General features: G+C 40.0%; 1 protein-coding gene across 1 annotated transcript in view; it reads left to right on the forward strand.

Annotated features, from left to right (window-relative positions):
• Window positions 1-19,774, forward strand: part of LOC140739066 (polycystin-2-like protein 2) — a 51,653-nt gene that overhangs the window by 5,429 nt on the left and 26,450 nt on the right. Inside the window, exons 3-6 of the mRNA XM_073067018.1 lie at window positions 2,474-2,604; window positions 14,564-14,814; window positions 18,082-18,306; window positions 19,276-19,504. Coding sequence (XP_072923119.1) covers window positions 2,474-2,604; window positions 14,564-14,814; window positions 18,082-18,306; window positions 19,276-19,504 — 836 coding nt within the window. The remainder of the gene's footprint in view (window positions 1-2,473; window positions 2,605-14,563; window positions 14,815-18,081; window positions 18,307-19,275; window positions 19,505-19,774) is intronic.

Here is a 19,774-nt window from a genome sequence, read left to right on the forward strand (position 1 = left end):
TTTGTTGTATTTGGTATTAATTGAGTTTTGACTCGCAAATCCAAAATAAATGTTGTCTGGAGCATATCATGACTCAAATCAAGAAACATTAATTTAATTTAGGAAGGTAATTCTAGAACAAAGAAGCTTAGCCACTGTGGAGATGACAAAAGTTTAGTATGTTGAAAAAGCCAGAAATAGAGGAGGAATCCCAAAGGAAACTAGAGTGGGAATTTCAAAATTGAGACAGGAACCTACTTTGTCACCAAGCATGGGATTGATGAGTGAAACTAAGTTGGAAAAGTAAATTAGGAGGATGAAATAAATAGGCAGAAAACAGTCTAATTAATTAGCAAATAAGGCAGCATAAGGGACATAACATGGAAATGGCTTGAGACTATCTTTTTTAGCAGGTAACTGGAGAAACTTCTTCATCCATCTTCATTCTTTGTCTCTGTATCCCAGAGGACGTTGGATTGAGTCATTGAGGATATTCAAGGCTGAGAGCACTAGATGTTTAGTTAGGAAGTGAATTGGGGAATAAGGAGAGAATATGAAACTAGAGCAGGTAATCCGATATGACACTGAATTGTCTCAAAGGACCTAGCCATTCTCCTAGCTGTTTCATTTTCTCAGAATTTCACAGTTCATTGCAGCAGAATAGAAGTTTTACTATCAGGAATTTAGCAGTGTCGACCCTCATGTAAATTTTGGGGAAATCATTTGTGAATACTCAATATAGTTTGTGCTTAATACTACAAAGATAAACAGGAGGAAATTTGTTCAATGTCTTGGATGCATGGTATCAAACTAACTGGGAATAAAAGCAAAACAGAATAGAATGTTAAAATACAAATTTAATACATAAATTAGGGATCATGCTATTGCAGTTGAGAAAATAGGAGTAACATTTTTTAGCTGGATATACTTCAAATATCTACCTATTTGCACCTGTACTCTTATAGTTAAATCAAGAATCTAATTTCTAAGAAAACCTGTCAGTCACATGTACCTGGGACATATGAAGGAGAACTAGAAAAAATATTTGTAAGATTGAGCCTGTTTAAACAGAGGGGGGTATTATTTTGGATTTATACCAGATGAGAAAGCTGTCATTAACTAATTAGCTCTACACCAAGTACTATCTATTTACCTTCCTAATATTAAATGGATCTGGATGTCACTTGGAATATTCTTCTCAAAATGTAGTTCTATTAATTAGCTGGGTCTTGTAACTATTTGTTGTTTGAGTGTATTTATCTTATGGGAGTTTCTTGAGCATCTGTTTTTTATTAGTTAATTAACTTACATTAGGCCATTGTGCTTCATTCAAGAGAATTCTGATCCTCAAACCTGTTAGCAACACAAACTGCAGTTAAATTGGAAATGAACAGTAACAGCTGTGACAGGAAAGTAAACGGGCTTCACTGCCTCAGTGAGTGTGTGAGTGAGTCAGAGTGGTCTGCACGCCCAGTTCTGCTCAGACCAAACCATCCCCCATGTGTTGCAGTGTGGAGAGATAGTGGGGCAGACAGAAAGCACTTTTTCCCACTTGCCTGCAATCCTGCAGCAGCCAATAAGTTTATCCTGCTGACTTCCTAGATGCTTGTTTGTATGTTCGGGGCAGCTATATGTTCAGCCGTTCATAACCTGGTTCTTAAATCTTCAATTGATAAAATGTGCTTTTACATATTAAGCAATTTTAAAACCAGTCGTATGAAGTGTCTTTATTCCATCATAATGAAGTATTCAGCTCTGCCTTTCTCAAAATAGCATTGACATTTTGGCAATTAATAGAAACTTTCCACCATTCTGTCAGGGAAACCATTGTGTTTAACTAAATGTGAACAACAGCAGGAAAAGTCCATCAAGTTTACCAAGCTGCAAAGCTTTATTTTATTTACACCAGCCAACTGATCTGTGTTTCACAGGAAAACAGGCAGCAAAATAAAGAGCTTCCACTTCCTGTTGCCTTCAGTGCATTTTCCTCCTATAAACCCATGCAGTTTCTTGAAATGCCTGCAGTTATACTTTGATGGAACAATACAGCCCCCGCCCCTCAATTGTAATTGGAAGTCCCAATGGCAAGTTTGGTTTGGACTGAATTTGGAATGTCCAAGTTAAAAATACAGGACCGTCAGGGATAAGGCTACTCCATTGCTGAAAGATATAGAACATTACAAGAGTCATAGAACAGGAGTTTAGTAAATACCCTAACATACACTCCCCACCACCACCACTCCTAGCAGGGCAACCTACGCACCCACCACTCTCTGTGTAAAGAACTGACCTCTGACATCCCCCCCCCCCATACTTTCCTCCAATCACCTTAAAATTATTTTCCATTATTAGACAATTAGCCTTTGTGTAGAGGCCAGAGAAGCATATCTTATTAGTGCTACAAAATAGATTTGAACTGTTTTAGTATATTTATACTGGTATGCCAGGTTCTTTTGATGCCCATGTACTTTCATGGTTTTGTTTTCTTTTTCAGTGACCTTTGGAATGGTAAATTACAATATGTATTTCTTCACCAACATTATGTCTAAGCTCTTCCTAGAAACCAACTCCTTCATCAATCAAGTAAACTTTAAGTCAATAACAACCATGGAAGATTTTTGGGAGGTATCAAGATGTCTCTTAATTGTCCTTTGAGTAGCTCTTTTAATACTGCATTAATAACTTAAAAAACTGCAGTTTTTGGTTATGTTTTAATTGGGGGGGAACAGACCTGTTTAAAAGATAAGGTTAGCCATAACCCTAAGTGCTTATTGTTTAAAAGTACTCACTGCTATTATAGAAGAAAAACCTCTATGCATCTGTATTACAAAATATTACATTTTATTTGCTGTTTAGACAGGATACAATCTTGTCTTGAACACTCAGTATCCTCCACCTCAATCCAAAGCTAGTTCCGTGTAAGTATTGAGAGGGTGTACTCTTATTCCTAGAAATATTAGTTAATTAAAATGACAATGCATGGTCATACCTATAGTATTCTCTTCACAAAGTATACTTATCATAATTGTGTATGTATCTAGTTTTATAGCATAAATAAGAACCAGTGAGAAAGCTCATTGGGTACAACCTTACTGGCAATGTAAATTGCTGCAAGAATGGGGAATCTAAGATATTAGCTATTGCACAGTTCCCACCCATCCACCATCACTTTCTGTTACTTCAGTGATTTCCTTCAAGGTGCTTGACATTGATTATGCACGTAAATAAAATTGCATAATGGCATTTGAGTCTGCTTAATTTTAGTATAAGTTTATTAAGTTACTCTATCTCCACCTTTTCCAATAGAACTGCACAGGGATAATTTGCAACACACTTTCTCTATAAGAGTAAACCTGTAGATCCAGCTTAGGAAGTTTTGTGTGTAATAGAATTTTCTAGGTTTTTTTTAGAAAGCTCAAAGAAATTAAACTGATTTTAAACCCATCTCTCATCCACAGTGCTTGCTTACCCATTGAACTAGCCAGTCTCAACCAGTTGCTCTTAGCCTTCAGTTACCTTGTTGCCTTGTCGCGTTAAGTATCTATTCTCTTTTTTTGTGTGTCCCGCTGCCAGCTTATTATCTTGCAGTTTATTATCAAAGTGATCACCCACTGCTAAATTGTATCTGCCGCTCTGCATTTAGAACAAGCCTCCTCTACATTTTCTGACATAATGTGTGGACACAACAGAGTTTACTCGCCTAAAAGAAGTCATCCACCTTGATGACTACATGATCCAGAAGCAGCAGGAAACGTTTTTCCATCTGCTTGCCACGCTCAACCAGCTCTCCATCTCATTATAGTAACTCTGCACCAGTCAACCTTATCCCTCAGAGCCCTGGATTTCAGTGCCTGAACGCTCTGATGGATCACTAACCCAAAGCTGCAACTTCCTTTCCCAATGCAGCCATCTTTGTATTCTACAAACCACGCCAAGATTACCTTCATCATCTCTCTTGACTGGGCAAGTTCTGACCTGGACCACTGTTAACAGCGGCAATAAAATCACCATCTGCAATAAATATGAAGAATTCACCACTGAGATGGGCCAGGTTTTCAACCATCTGGGAAGTGATAGGGAGGCAGTGGATCAGATACTTCACCTTTGTCAAAGCTCATGGACTGTGTTGGATTGCTCTGTGGAATTCAGGACCTTTGCATGGAGTGCAGCTGGAATGCAGAAGCACTGTTGGCCCATTACAATCATGGCCTCTCAGAGTCTCCACCCAGCTAAAGGGAGTTACCTACTACAAACAAGAGAAAATCTGCAAATGCTGGAAATCCAAGCAATACACACAAAATTTTGGAGAAACAGCAGGCCAGGCAGCATCTATGGAAAAGAGTATTGTCAACTTTTCAGGCCAAGACCCTTCATCCTGCCCGAAACATTGACTGTACTCTTTTTCCATATGTCACTCGTTTCTAACATGTCACCTGCAGCTGATTTTTAAACCCATCTCTTATCCACGGTGCTTGCTAACCCATTGAACTAGCCAGCCTCAACCAGTTGCTCCTAGCCTTCAGTTACCTTGTTGTCATATCGCGTTAAGTATCCATTCTCTCTTGTTTTGTAGCCCCACCTGGCCTGTTACTTTTTGTTTTATTATTAAAGTGATCGCTCACTGCTAAATTGTCTCTGCCACTCTGCATTTAGAAAAAGCCTCCTCTACACGTCCTGACTCTGGCAGGATATGCAAAACACTTACTTCTGACCTCTCATATTAGCCATACTAGCTGTACAAGAACTGAACACAATACTCCGAGTGTGGTATAACCAGAGTTTTATAGAGCTGCAATATTAACTCATGACTCTTGAACTCAGTCTCTTGATTAACAAAGGCCAGTACACCAAACACCTTAACCACTCTGTCAACTTGTGCAACCACCTTGAGGGATCTATGGAATTGGATGCCAAGATCCCTCTATTCCTCATCTAGTACTACTCATGTGAATAGTGAGGACACAAAGATCACTGCTAATAGAACAGCAATCTCTTATCGCCTCCTTCAGTACCCTGGGGTACATCCAATCTGGCCCTGTGGACTTTTCTGTCCGAATGTTTTCAATGGTTCCAACACATTAGCTCGTTCGACACTTATCTCACATTTTTCAAGGTGTCTCACCAGTACTCACTGGTGAATACTGGAGCAAAGCATTCATTAAGGACCTCCCTTACCTGCTTTGACTCCAGGCACATGTTTTGTTCTTTTATTCCTGATCAGTCCTACCCTCATTCTAATCATTCTTCTGTTCTTAATGCACATGTAGAATGCTTTGGGTTTTTCTCTAACCCTACACACCAACGCCTTATCATGTCCCTTCTAGCTCTCCTAAGTCCTTTCTTAAGCTGCTTCTTGGCTGTCTTGTAACTCTCCAGAACCCTATCTGATCTTTGCTTCCTAAACCTGTATGCTTCCTTCCTCCTCTTGATTAAATGTTCCATACTTCTTGTCAACCATACTTTCTGTGCATTAGTGGGACAAACCTATACAGGACCCCATGCAAGTGTTTTATAAACAACCTCCACATTTCTATGTACATTTCTCTAAGAATATCTGTTCCCAGTTTACAGTGCTCCCCAATTGCATCATAATTAGCCCTTCCTCAAATAAATACAATCTGCACCTATCCTTGCCCACATCTGTGTTAAAGGTCAGGGAGTTGTGATCACTGTTTGTGAAATGCTCATTCACTGAGAGATCTGTCATCTAACCAGGTTCATTGCCTTTTTTCTGGTTGGCTTGTCCACATACTGTGTCAGGAATCCTTCCTCTTAGTACCTATCAGATTCTGTCCCATCTAAGCCTCTTGCACTAAGGGGGTGGACAATAAATATTAGGGAAATTGAAGTCACCCATGGCAATAAACCTATTATTTTTGCACCTTTCCAACTGATCTGCTGCTATTGGGGGCCTAGTGACTACTTCCAATAGTATAATTGCTCCCTTCCTGTTTTTGACCTCCATCCACACTGACTCAGTACATGATCCCATGAAACATATGACCAGAAACAGGCCATTTGGCCCGTTGTTTATTCCACCATTTCATCATGGTTGATTTATTATCCCTCTCAACCCTATTTACCCTTCTACCCATAACCCTTACCACCCAAAAACCTATCAACCTCCACTTTAATTATACCCAATGACTTGGCCCCCACCACTGGCTGTGGCAATGAATTCCATAGATTCGTCATCCTTTGGTTAAATAAATTCCTCCTCATTTCTGTTCTAAAGGGACATTCTTTTATTCTAAGGCCGTGCCCTCTTGTCCCAGACTCCCCCACGTAGGAAACATCCTCTCCACATCCATTCTATCTAGGCCTTTCAATATTCAATAGGTTTCAATGAGATCCACCCTTATTCTTCTAAACTCCAGTGAGTACAGGCCCAGAGCCATCAAATTCTCCCCCTACGTTAACTCTTTCTTTCCCAAAATCATATTTGTGAAACTTCTCTGGACCTTCTACAATACCAACATATCCTTTCTTAGATATGGGACCTGTAACTGTTCACAATACTCACAAAAGTGCAGTACGGCCAATGCTTTATATATCCCTACTGTTATATTCTAGTCCTCTCAAAATGAATGTTAACCTTGCATCTGTCTTCCTTACCACTGACTTAACCTGCAAGTTAACCTTTAAGGGATCATGCACAAGTTCTCCCAAATCCATTGAACCTCTGATTGCTGAACTTTCTCTCTTTTTAAAAATAGTCTACATCTTTATTCCTTCTACTAATGTGCATGACCATATGCTATCCTAAATTATATTCCATCTGATACTTGCCCATTTTCCTAATCTGTCCCATCCAAGTCCTTCTGCAGACTCCCTGCTTCCTCAACACTACCTGCCACTCCACTTATCTTCGTATCTTCTGCAAACTTGGCCACAAAGCCATCTATTCCATCATCATTAACATATGGTATAATTTGAAAGGAAGCAGTCTCAACATCGTCTCCCTGCAGGACACCACTAATCACTAGCAGTAAACCAAAAAGCTCCTCTTTATTCCTACTCTTTGCCTCCTGACAATTAGCCAATCTTCTATCCATCTTTCTATCCAATCTTCTATCCATCTTTCCGATAATACCATGGGCTTTTATGCTGTTTAGCAGCCTTGTGTGCAGCAACTTGTCAAAGGCCTTCAGAAAATCCATGTTAACAAAATCCACTGACTCTGCTTGTTGTTTCCTCAAAGAATTCCAATAGATTTGTCAGCCTCCCTTAAGGAGGCTATGCTGACTTTGGCCCATCTTACCATGTGCTTTCAAGCACTCTGAAATCTCATCCTTAATATTGGACTCCAATATCTTCCCAAACACTGAAGTCAGGCTAACTGGCCTATAATTTCCTTTTATATGCTTCCCTCCCTTCTTAAAGAACATTTGCAATTTTCCAATCTTCCAGAACCATTTCAGGATCTTATCATTCTTAAAAGATCACTATGAATGCCTCTGCAATCTCTTTAGCTACCTCATTTAGAACCCTGGGGTGTAGTCCATTTTGAACAAGTGAATTATCTACCTTCAGACCTTTCAGCTTACCAAGCACCTTCTGCTTAGTAATATCAACTACACTCACTTCTACCCCCAATCGCTCTCCAATTTCTGGCATACTGTTGTTGTCCTCTATAGTGAAGACAGGCACAAAATAATTACTGAGTTTTTCTGCCATTTGTGTGTGTTCCCCCCCCCCCCCCCCACCACATTACTACCTCTCCAGCATCATTTTTTCAGTGGTCCAGTATCCACTCACAGTTCTCTTTTACTCTTTATATATCTCAAAGACTTTTGGTGTTTTATATTATTGGCTAGCTTACCTTCCTATTTCATCGTTTCTGTCCTTATTGGGGTTTTTAAAAGCTTCCCAATCCTCTAGTTTCCCACTAATTTTTGCAATCTTCTATGTCCTCCCCTTTGCTATATTATATCCCTCCAAGACATCCTTCCTTTCCACAGCTGTGATACTATCCCTGATTATCAATACCATCTCCCCCAGTCCCTTTTGAAACATCTAAACCTTGGAATATCCAGCAGTTATTCCTGTCCTAGTAAAGGCCAAGTCTTTGTAATGGGCATAATGTCATAATTCCATGTACTGATCCATGCTCTAAGTTTATCACCCTTCTTCCTGGCAAGTCTTATATTAGAGTAAACACATTTCAACTCATCCAACTAATCATTTATGACCTATCCACTGACAATCCTTCCTTACAATCTCTCTACAATTGCATTTACCTTTACACCAACTGCTCCATTCTCTGACCTATCACTCTGTTTCCTGTACTCCTGCCAACCTAGTTTAAATCCTCCCTAACAGCTTTAGCAATAATATTGTTCCTTTTCAAGTCCAGATGTAACCTGACTCTTTTGTACTGGTCATACCTTCCCTAGAAAAGACCCCAGTGATCCACAAATCCAAAAACCTGCTCCCTGCACTAATTCTTCAGCCACTTATTCATATACGTATCATCTTATTCTTACCCTCGCTGATGCATGGCCCAGACAGCAATCCTAAGATTACTACCCTTGAGGTCCTGCTTCTTTGCTTTCTTGCTAGCTCCCTATATTCACTCTTCGGGACATCAAACCTTTTCATACCTTTTTCTATCTATGTCACATGTCCCACAACTTCTGGCTGCTCTCCCTCCCCCTTAAGAATGCTATGGACTCAATTCAAGATGTCCCTGACACTGGCACTTGTGAGGCAACATACCATCTGGGTGTCTCTTTCATGTCCATATAATCTCCTGTCTGTTTCCCTTACTATTGAATCCTTATTCAGTGACCTGGTCACTACGGTTTTCTCCCAGTTGTCTTCCCCAACCTTCCCCTCCCGCCCCCAACAGTATCCAAAGCAGTATACTTGGTGGGAATAGCCAAGGAACAGAGGGATTCTCTGGACTGTCTGCCTATTCCCTTTGCCTCTCCTGACAGTAACCAAGTTCTCTGGCTTCTGCAACTTGAGTAACTCCCTGCAACTCCTATCTATCAACCCCTCATTCTCTGAAATCATCCGTAGTTTATCTTGATCCACCTCCAGTTCCCTAATGCTGTAATTGCAATTATGAAGTTGTGATCCAAGATACAGTTCATTGTACATGCCCCTTTTTTTGTTAATATTGGCTCAGTTTATTCATATGCTTCTGGAGCAAGCAGATAGCTGTGAAGGTCTGTGGAAATCCATTCATGCTATCTTTTAATGATGGAAGCATATTCACTTCCTATTTAATTTTTTTAAGAAACTAAATGCTGGAAGTCAGAAATTAATATGTAAAAGAAAGTGATATGAACTGGAACACTGCTGCCTGACATGTTGAATGTCTCCGGCATTTTTCATTTTATTTCACTTCCTATTGCATAGCTTCAGTTGATATTCATCATTCTTATTGATCCACAGTGCAGGGATCCAATAGCAGCACCTATCTATTTGGTCTGCTAGTAGTGGCAATGATGACTGAGAGCCGCATTAAGAGATTTTACAACTAGTGGCCCCTATTACAAGTAGCACATATAGCAATTGGAAAAGCACAGCTAGTGTCCCTTGAGGTGATAGAATAGCACATTATTTATAAAGTATACACTCCGGAACTCTTCACACTCCTCTTAAATCTGCATCCCTGCATCCTTTACAAGATTCTGTGGGCACATTCCACTATAGTCCTTTGCATGTTCAACTGCTCTTGCTCACTTGTTTTAAGGGAGTTGTTATGTACCATGAAAGATGCCATTTTCTGGTATGTTCCTGCAAGTGTGTATAATTCCAAACCACAAGAGATGATCGATGCAGAAAATGGAGAGAGGTGGAAGCAATAGCAGATATCGGAGTGTCTGAGTCAAATAAAGCAAAAGAATGGAAGATACTCAAACAGTCCAGTGAAAGTACAGGGATGCGGGATTAAAGTCCAAGTATTAGAAATCTCATTTCAATAACTCAGTGATTGCTGTTCATTTGGCATGCTTTCAGAGGAGCTCACACAAGATGGTGAAGATTGTGTAGGGCTCTGGGAGGGTAGGGTGTATGCCACTGATTGAGTTTGCTCTATGTCTTGGCATTCTCATTGTTCCATACCACTGACGGCCACATTTAGCTTGGAGTGATGGGTTTCCCCAGTACCCCTTCTTGTTTTGTGCTAACATCTGGGAGGAATAAAAAATGTTTATCTTCTTAAGGTTGAAATAAACATAGTCAGATTAATGGGGAATGAGTATACTTTTCCTCCCCATAAACCACAAATAGGATGATACTTCAAAGCTTTGATACTTCAAAACACATTACGGGGAAATGCACGTTTCCATTGTTACATAAATTCATGGGTGACAAATTTTTTAGTAAATGGTTAGTGCAGTTTCATTAAAAATTACTCCCCACTACACCCAAAAGCAAGATATTTTACAAATCATAAATGTAACAAAGTTGATAGCCAAGCTGGGTTTGAACCAGGGTTATTATGTTGATGTTCAATATCTTTAACTACTGGGAAAAACTTGGACCAGGTGGACCCAAGTGCAGAGAAGACCAGAGACAAGGATGGAATAGAACAAAGGATATTTACTTGTTGATTGGTTAGTAGAAAATACAGGCTAGGGCTTGAGAATCACTACACACAGGGCTGGTAAGCTCAAGAATGAGCAAAGACAAACTAAACAAAGGAACTTAAGTCGACAAGCAGAACCGGGCATAGGTGCACTGATAACTGAAACAAGACACAGGTGAAAATAAGAGCAACACACACAAAATTCCAGAGGAACTCAGCAGGCCAGGCAGCTTCTATGGAAAAAAGTACAGTTGACATTTCACGATGAAACCCTGGCCCAAAACGTTGACTGTACTTTTTTCCATAGATGCCGCCTGGCCTGCTGACTTCCTTCAGCATTTTGTGTGCGTTGCTTGGATTTCCAGCATCTGCAGATTTTCTCTTGCAGGTGAAAATAATTGGGGAGGAGGAACTTTGGAGCCTGGAGGACTCTGGCACCCCAAGGTGGTCTGACAGGATCCCACTCCTAGGGCCAGCACCTGATGGCCGGGCAATCTGGGTGGCAACAGTGGAAGTCTCTAATCTGGTCCAGATCCAGGAGAGAACCCAAGAGCTTTCCTCTGGGGCCATAATCCTCCCAATCCACTAAGTACTGCAGCCAGCCACAAACCAGCCCAGAAGCCAATAGTTGGTGTATGCTGGATGACCATCGGAGCCAGGCCAGAGGACTGCACAGAAGGGGCTTTAGATGGGAAACGTGAAAGGTAGTGTTGATACACATGGCATGTGGCAAATGGAAATGGTAAGTGACTGGTGAGAACCTTGAACAGTCCGATATAGCATGGCGACTGTTTCTGAGAGTCAATCCACAGAGGAAAATCATTGGTGGGGAGCCGGAGCTTTTGACCAGGATAGAAAGGAGGCCCCAAATGCCTCTAAAGTTTGGCTTGCTGCTGTTGTTGAAGAGAGGACTTCAGCAAGGCTGTCCAACTTTCCTCCGATTATTTATTTAAAGATACAACATGACAACAGGCCCTTGTCATCCAATTACACCATGTCACCCAGTAACCTACTAACCCATACGTCTTTAGAAAATGGGAGGAAACCAGAGCACCCAGAGGAAATCCATACAATCACAGGGAGAATCTACTAATTCCTTACAGACAGTGGTGGAAATTGCACCTGGGTCACTGGCACTGTAAACCATTATACTACATTTCTGCTGACAATGATGGACCAGCTGTTCAGCAGACAGGACTCCCACCTCAGACTCCTACTTGGGAAACAGAGGGGTGTGTAACCAAGCTGTCCGCTCAGAAGGAGATAAACCTGTAGAAGAATGGCGCAGTGCTATGAGCAAACTCTGCCCAGAACAGGTGACTACGCCAGGTGTTCACCTCAGGGTCTTCTCCTGGTCTGAGTTGGTCCTCTCTGTCTGTTCATTGGACTGGGCATCAAATCCCAATGAGAGACTGATCATAGCACCAGCGAGCTGATAGAGGCCTTCCAGAACTGAGAGGAGAACTGAAGGCCATGGTTAGAAACAACCTCCCGAAGAAATTTGTCTACTCTAAATACATGATGTAGCATAAGGTTGGCTGTCTCCTGAGCTGATGGAAACTTCAGTGTGGCCACAAAGTGGCAGGCCTTGGAGAAGCAATCCACCACCACCATAAATACATGTACCTTGCAATGTTAGCAGATCGATAATGAAGTCCATAGAGATGACGGGAAGGAATGGACAATGCAGCACCTGTGAACATGATCTGAGTTCCTTGGTCTGGGTGCAGATGTGACAGGCTGCAATGTATGATTTGACATCCACATCTATGCCCCGCATCTTGATGATCTCCACTGTAATACATCTGAACAAACAGAGTTTGGGATGAAAAGGCGAGTCAGTGGGCTGTTACCTGGGTCTCAATCTCCCATTGGACCCGTGACACCAGCCTGGACCTCGGGGGGATGGGTCCTGGGACAGTGACCAGGTCTGGTGCTTTAAACAGTCTAGGGAGGTTTTTCAGCTTCTGACTCTTTGAACCTATAAGCTAAGTAATGATAAAATCAAAATGGTTAAAAAAGTGAAACCACCAAATTTGGCACAAATTTAGCTGCTTTACCTCTTGAATATAGGCCAGACCACAAATGAATGTTTAGTCCCCTCCAGCCAATGTCTCTGCTCCTCCAGGGCTAATTTGACCACCAGCAGCTCTCTGATCCCTATTGCATAATTCCTCTCATCAGAAGAAAGGCTCTGGGAGAAGAAAGCACAGGGGTGGATTTTATAGTCAGATGATGGGGAAAGGGGAGTCATTGTGGAAGGACAGCCCAACCCCATCATCTGAGGTGTCTTCTTCAACAGTGAATGGCAGCTCTGGGTTAGGGAGAACAGGGATGGGATCCATTATGAAGTGGAATTTAAATTCCTAAAAAGCCACCTCAGCTTCTGGGATTCAGAGAAAAGTTTTGGAATTTCCTTTGGTGACTAAAGTTTAGCCCATGCAGCAATGTGCTGCAATGGAATCGAAGTTGCAGATGAACCTCTGGTAAAAATTTGCATACCCCATAAACTGCTGGAGCTACTGGATCGTGCTGGGTTGCAGCCAATCACTGACAGCCTGGGTCTTGCTCATCCAACTGCAGCTTCCCCTTTGAGACAATAAACCCAAGGAAGAAGATTGTAGAGACATGGAACTCACCCTCTCTAGCCTGATAGTTCTCCAGTAAACTTTAAAGGACTCGTTGAACATGTTGGGTATGTTTGTGGTAGATTTTGGAGAAAATAAGTACATCATCCAGGTATATGAAGACAAAGTGATGTAGCATCTCTTGCAAAACATCATTAATAAGAGCCTGAAAGACTGCAGGGGCACTGACTAAACTGAGATGTTTGTAATGGCCAGTGGGAGTGTTAAAAGCGGGCTTCCATTCATCACCCTCCCAACTATGAACCAGGGTTGTATGCATTTTGGAGGTCCAGTTCAGTGAAGATGGTTGCCCCTTGCATGGAGTTGCGTCTTCCTTGGGGCAGACAATTTCCAGGCAGCAATGCAATAGCACAGGTCAATGAGGTGGGAGTGCTGTGGCCCTTTTCTTACTGAAAACCTCTAGCAGGTCTGCATACTCGGGACAGATCAGGAGGCAAGAGGCAGACCAGGAGAGATGGATAGGTAGGTGGCCCTCAGCAGGAAGACCATCCATGGATTGCACCGGCGGACCAGTCACTTTGTGAGTTGTGAAGGCCTAACTAGGGGCATCCTAAGACAATGGGAACTCATGAGAATAAATAAGGTGAAACTGGATAGTCTCCGTATGCTTTTCTATATGTAGACAGATGGGAGCAGTGAGGTGGTAGAAATAGAAGTGGCTTCATTTAATTGTCTGATTTCAATGGAGGAGGTGCAGAAGAGGAAAAGACTGATAGATGGTGAAACTGAAGTTGCAATGTAAAATTTGAAATGAAGAACTTTGGTGAGAATGATTTTTCTTACATAACTGCCAGATCCCGGGTTCTATGATTGTGGCTTTTACCTGTTCAGCCTGCTGTTTGAAATTTGGCATAGCAGTTGCTATTGAAGTTGAAAACTATTTTGTACTGCTGATTTTCTTCATGTGTGCCTGACCATTATAACAGAGAGTCTAGTCCTGGTTGAAGTCAGGGAGCCCGGGCTCCAGAAAGTATCTTTCTCCATTGATGAATAAAAGTGCTTATTAAAGAAGAACAGATTTCATTAATGTAATAACTTGCCTTCTTTATGTTTTATGTTACCAGTTGTCAGATTGCATAAAGTGACTTTAAAGTTAACAATTAATTTAGAGTGCATGCCAAAAACGTCATTGATCCCCACTGTCTGTATGGGGCCACAGTCCTGTGTACCACACACTACATCTAAACCAGCAATAAAGTTACTGCTAAAGCGTTATGGCAATAGGAACAGCTTATATTTTTCTGAATTTTATATCATTATTGATTGGTCCCTCTAGAACTGAAAGATCCCTGTACATAGAAATGCATGTGGTAAATTTGGAAGATAAGATATGTACATCAAGCGAACATTTTCATGCATCAAAGATCAATTGATTAAATAAAATTATTATTTACAGTTTGCTGAAGGTCCACTGTTGGAAAGTCTTTACTGGAAAGAATGGTACAATGGTGAACCCTTGCATCCAGACCAGAACTACATTTTCTATGAAAATATCCTTTTAGGACACCCTCAAATCCGACAATTGAGGGTGCGCAACAATACATGCTCTGTTCATGAAAATTTTAAGGATCTGATTAAAGATTGTTATGATGAATATTCTTTTACAACTGAGGACCGATCACCATTTGGCCTTAGAACTGGATTAGAGTAAGTTTCTACAACTGTTTTTATTTAATTTTGCAAAATTTTTTTATATTTTAAATTTTGTGAGTAAAAGAAACTGGAGCTTACTTTATATAGCGGCTTAAGAGAGGTGAGACTGGGCATCGGACTGCTGGAAAACAATGCTGGGAGGTTGTAACGGGGGCCAAGAAATGGCGGACGAACTGAGTAAGTATTTTGCAACTGTCTTCACTGTGGAAGACACTAGCAGTATGGTGGAAGTTCCAACTGTCAAGGGGCATGAAGTGTTTGAAATTACTATTACTAGACAGAAGGTTCTTGGGAAACTGAAAGGTCTGAAGGTAGATAAGTTACCTGGACCAGATGGTGTACACCCCAGAGTTTTGAAAGAGGTGGCTGAAGAGATTGTGGAGGTATTAGTAATGATCTTTCAAGAATCACTATATTCTGGAATTCAGAAGACTAGAAAATTGCAAATGTCATTCCACCCTTCAAGAAGGGAGAGAAGCAGAAGAAAGGAAACTATAGGCCAGTTAGTCTGACCTCAGTGGTTGGAAAGACATTGGAGTCAATTATTAAGATGCAGTCTCAAGGTATTTGGAGGCACATGATAAAATAGAGGTAGACAGCATGTTTCTTCAAGCGAAAATCTTGTCAGACAAATTTGTTGGAATTCTTAGAATAAATTTCAAACAAGGTAGACAAAGAAGAGTCACTTAATGTTGTGTACTTGGATTTTCAGAACACCTATGACAAGATGCGACACATGAGGCTGCTTAACAAGCTACGAGCCCATAGCATTACAGGAAAGATTCTAGCATGGATAAAGCAGTGTCTTATTTACAAGAGGCAAAGAGTGAGAACAAAGGGAGCCTTTTCTGGCTGGCTGCCAGTGATTAGTGGTGTTCCACGGGGATCTGTGTTGGGACCAATTCTTTTCATCTCATATGTCAATGATTTGGCTGATGGAATTGCTGGCTTTGTTGGAAAGTTTGCAGATGACATGATGATAAATGTAGGACCAGGTAATTTTGAGAGAGTAGAGAGGCTGCAGAAGGACTTAGACAGATTAGGAGAATGGACAAAGAAATGGCAGGAGGAATCCAGTGTTGAGAAGTGTATGGTCATGCACTTTGGTAGAAGAAATGAAAGGGTTGACTATTTTCTAAATAGAGAGAAAATACAAAAAATACTGAGGTGCAAAGGGATTTGGGAGTCCTTGTGCGGGATTACCCAACACAACTACTGGTATATCAATGCCAATCAAGAACATTTTCATTGACCCATTACTTATATATTTATTAAAAAAGAGAATGCTGGAAACACTCAGTTGGTTGAAACATTAAGTGAAGCAGAACTGACATTTGAGGTCAAGGACACTTGATAAGAACTAAAAAAGTGGGAGAGAAAATAAATACGTTTTAAACTGTGGAGAGTAGCCAAACTTTTCATAGTAACAATTACTTTACATACCAGCAGTTAAAGACAGAAGAGGTTAAAACCAAAGAAACAGACTGAAATTGGAAGATACAGCTACACTTATGGAGAGAGAGAAAAGGGTAGATTATTTGTTATTGTTAATTTGAATAACACTTCATCTTTACTGCCTAGAGTGGCAGTAAAATAAAGTAATAGATGACCAAAACATCAGGATCCTGCTTGCAGACTGAAATGAGGTGCTCCGCAGAATCCCTACCAATCTGCAATTGTTTTCTTCCATTGGAGAACGCATTGTGAGCATTGAATTAATATATTGTACTGGAAAAAGTGCGAATAAATGCTAAAAAGTGAAGGGAGAATGGAGGTTGAATCTTGTGGAAGGTGTGGAAAATGAGGTCATCTGGTGAATGTAGAAGATGGTGGCACCAAACCTATGGGCCAGGAAAACCTTATCCTTATTCTGGCTGGAACAGCTGAAATATAAGGCAGACATGGTTCAGAGACATTTCAGCTCAAGTAGAGAGCAGAGTCAAGGGAAAAGGCAGTTGTGTGGAAAATCTCATCATTCGAGCAGATACATCTTACAAGAACCCAAAAAGTTCCTGCATGTGATGTAATAATACACAAGCACATTTTTTTTTCAATTTCAATTTTTTAAAGTAGTTCCTTTGAAAGGTGTAGTTTGCATCCTCTCACAGATATTTCATCAGGTCACCCCTTCCCTGTCTGCAATTTAAAGCACTTTTGTTTTCTCACCTTTCCAATCTTTATGAAGAATTTTTGAACCTTAAAATTTTCTTCCTCTAGCATCTTTACTGGAAGATCTTATCTTTCCAAGGTTGGTTAGAATCTGGAACACATTGGCTGATTGAGTGATGGAGACAGGTAATCTCATGAAACTTAAGGGGCATCTAGATGAGCAAATGAATAACCAAGACATAGAAAACTACAGACCAAGTGCTGGTGAATGGGATTAGTGTGATGGTTGTCATGAATATGATGGACAAACAGATTGATTTTGCCATCTAGTGATCTAGGACTCTGGTGGAAGACTGGAACTTGTTTGAGAAGATGATAGAGAAAGAAATTCATCAGATTGAAAAGGTACATTGAAAGAATGCTTACAGGGCACCAGTCAAGAGTTAGGAAGTGGAAGTGAGCTCAGTTGCTGAGTTTTTCTTATTTGCATGCTCACTATGGACCAAGTAGACTCCTTTGCAATCAGTTCCTATAATGCTGTATTTTACAGAAAAATAAACCTAAAATGTAAATATTAGATTAACAAATGCATTGTTGTAATTTTTTTTAAGTTTTTTAAAAATATATACTGTATATCTAAAGGAATTAGAATTCATATTCAAAAGCATTTTTGGCCTAGGCAGTTGTTAAGCATTAATTATTGCTTAGAGTGTTAAAATCACAGTAATATTTTGTCTAAAAAATATACTATATTGAGATTTTTAAAAAGCAGTCAGAGTATCTACAAATAGTTAAAATTCTCCCCATTTCTCTGATTCTAAAATTGATAAGGAGAATGTTGCAATATTCCACCTAGTGGAAGAGCAAGGAATTGCCATAATACTGACACTGGGTGAACAAATATGCATTCTAAATAAATTTGCGCCATCCTCACAAAGATAAACGATAATTTTACCATTGTTCTCATAGTAAATTCTGGCTGATTATGTTGCACCCTATGTTTATTCCTGTGGTGGGTTCAGACATGCCCATAAATGTTGTGATCCAATAGTACACTGTATGTTATTCACTAGATTTTCAGAATAACCAATCTGATTCTTCTGTTACTTCACTGGATTTGTTGATTTATGTCTTTTTTTGTTGTACCCGTAGATGGCAGTATCGCGATCCTAATCATAAATTTGAACTGTGGCACTGGGGTAGAATTGGTACATACAGCACTGGCGGTTACATTATCGAATTAGAAAAATATAAAGAAAAGAGTGACAGGTTGATTAAATATCTTAAATCAAAACTTTGGCTTGACCATGGTAGTAGAGCTATCTTCATCGATTTTACCGTCTACAATGCAAATGTTAACTTGTTTTGCACCATCAGGTTTGTGAAATTTATTTCCCTCATTTAATTTTCCTTTACATATGTTATTAGACCCGCTTTATGTTCAATTCAATTGCAGCTAGTTTGAATGAGTTTCACTGTACTGGCAGTTTTCTGAGAATTCCTGAAATGTCTTTGTGGCACCTTCCCAATTGTTCTTTAATGATGGACTCCTCTTGGGAATCTGGGGTGAATTGCTGACTTTCACTAGTTTCCCGACAACTGAGCTGAGAAATTTGTCCCAGATCGAAGTGGAGCGAGGTTTCAATGGAGAGCAATACCTATGACAAAGGGAGGTCAATTTAAGGATTTTTATAATTTTAATTATTGGTACAAACTTAAATCTATTTTAAACTTAACTATTGTCTAATGCTTAAGATATTTAAAGTTTTTATTTTCCTTTTAAATTTCTTAATTATAAGATTTTTATGCTATGTTAAATTTCTGACAGTTTTTGAATGCTTATGAATATCATAGCCATTCAAATTGTGTGACAGCTTTGAAAATTGGTTGTCAATGCATTTCCATGAGTAAAGATTGTCACCAGCTGACAGGACTGATGGCTTCACCAGTCACCTTGGGCGTGGCTTCAAATACCAAGATGCCACTGAAATATTCCGTCATGTAAGTGGGAACCTGTTGGTGTAGTGAACATTGGCAGCTCCGGGCTCCGAGGAAATTCCAGGCTATTGTTTTACTCCCTTCCAACTGATTATTCTGTGGATGTAGCTCCATTCAAACTCTCACTTATTAATTACACCTAATTGACTGTCTTTACAGAACTCAAGATCAATTTACAAATAGTTAACTAAATTTAATATATAAAAGAAGTGAACCTTAACATTAGGCAGCAAGAATGCATAAGACTCAATTAAAATATTTACATACCAAAATATAAATCCAAGTTTCAAATAAGTTTTCTGCTTTTAGTACATTCAGATTAACTGAATCTTTGTTTTTGCAAACTAGGCTCTTAGTGGAATTCCCTGCATCTGGTGGAGCCATCACTTCATCTGAATTTTACACAGTCAAACTTCTACGATATGTTTCTAAATTTGACTTATTTTTGGCTGCCTGTGAAGTTATATTTTGTTTCTTTATCTTCAACTATATCATCCAAGAAGGCATAGAGCTGCACTCCAGGAGGTTCTCATACTTCAAGAATTTTTGGAATTGCTTGGACTTTACAATTGTTCTGGTCAGTATTGTTCTTTAATATGAAAAGAAAATAGTTTGTTCTTAAATTCATAAAGCAATTTATTCTACAGATGGTGGAACAACCTTGACATATTGGGAAGTTGCTCCCTTGCTGCAAAATACACTGCCTATGAGCTACTCTTGCAGTCATTGTATTTTTTTAGCTTTCCAGTTAATGATGGGGTTAGAGTGATGGGAATGCCATTGAACATCAAGGTTAGGTGCTTAGACACTTGTATTGGAGATGTTCATTGGAGATGCTGTGCTATTT

This window comes from Hemitrygon akajei, chromosome 15, assembly GCF_048418815.1.
Source record: "Hemitrygon akajei chromosome 15, sHemAka1.3, whole genome shotgun sequence".
Taxonomy (NCBI): domain Eukaryota; kingdom Metazoa; phylum Chordata; class Chondrichthyes; order Myliobatiformes; family Dasyatidae; genus Hemitrygon; species Hemitrygon akajei.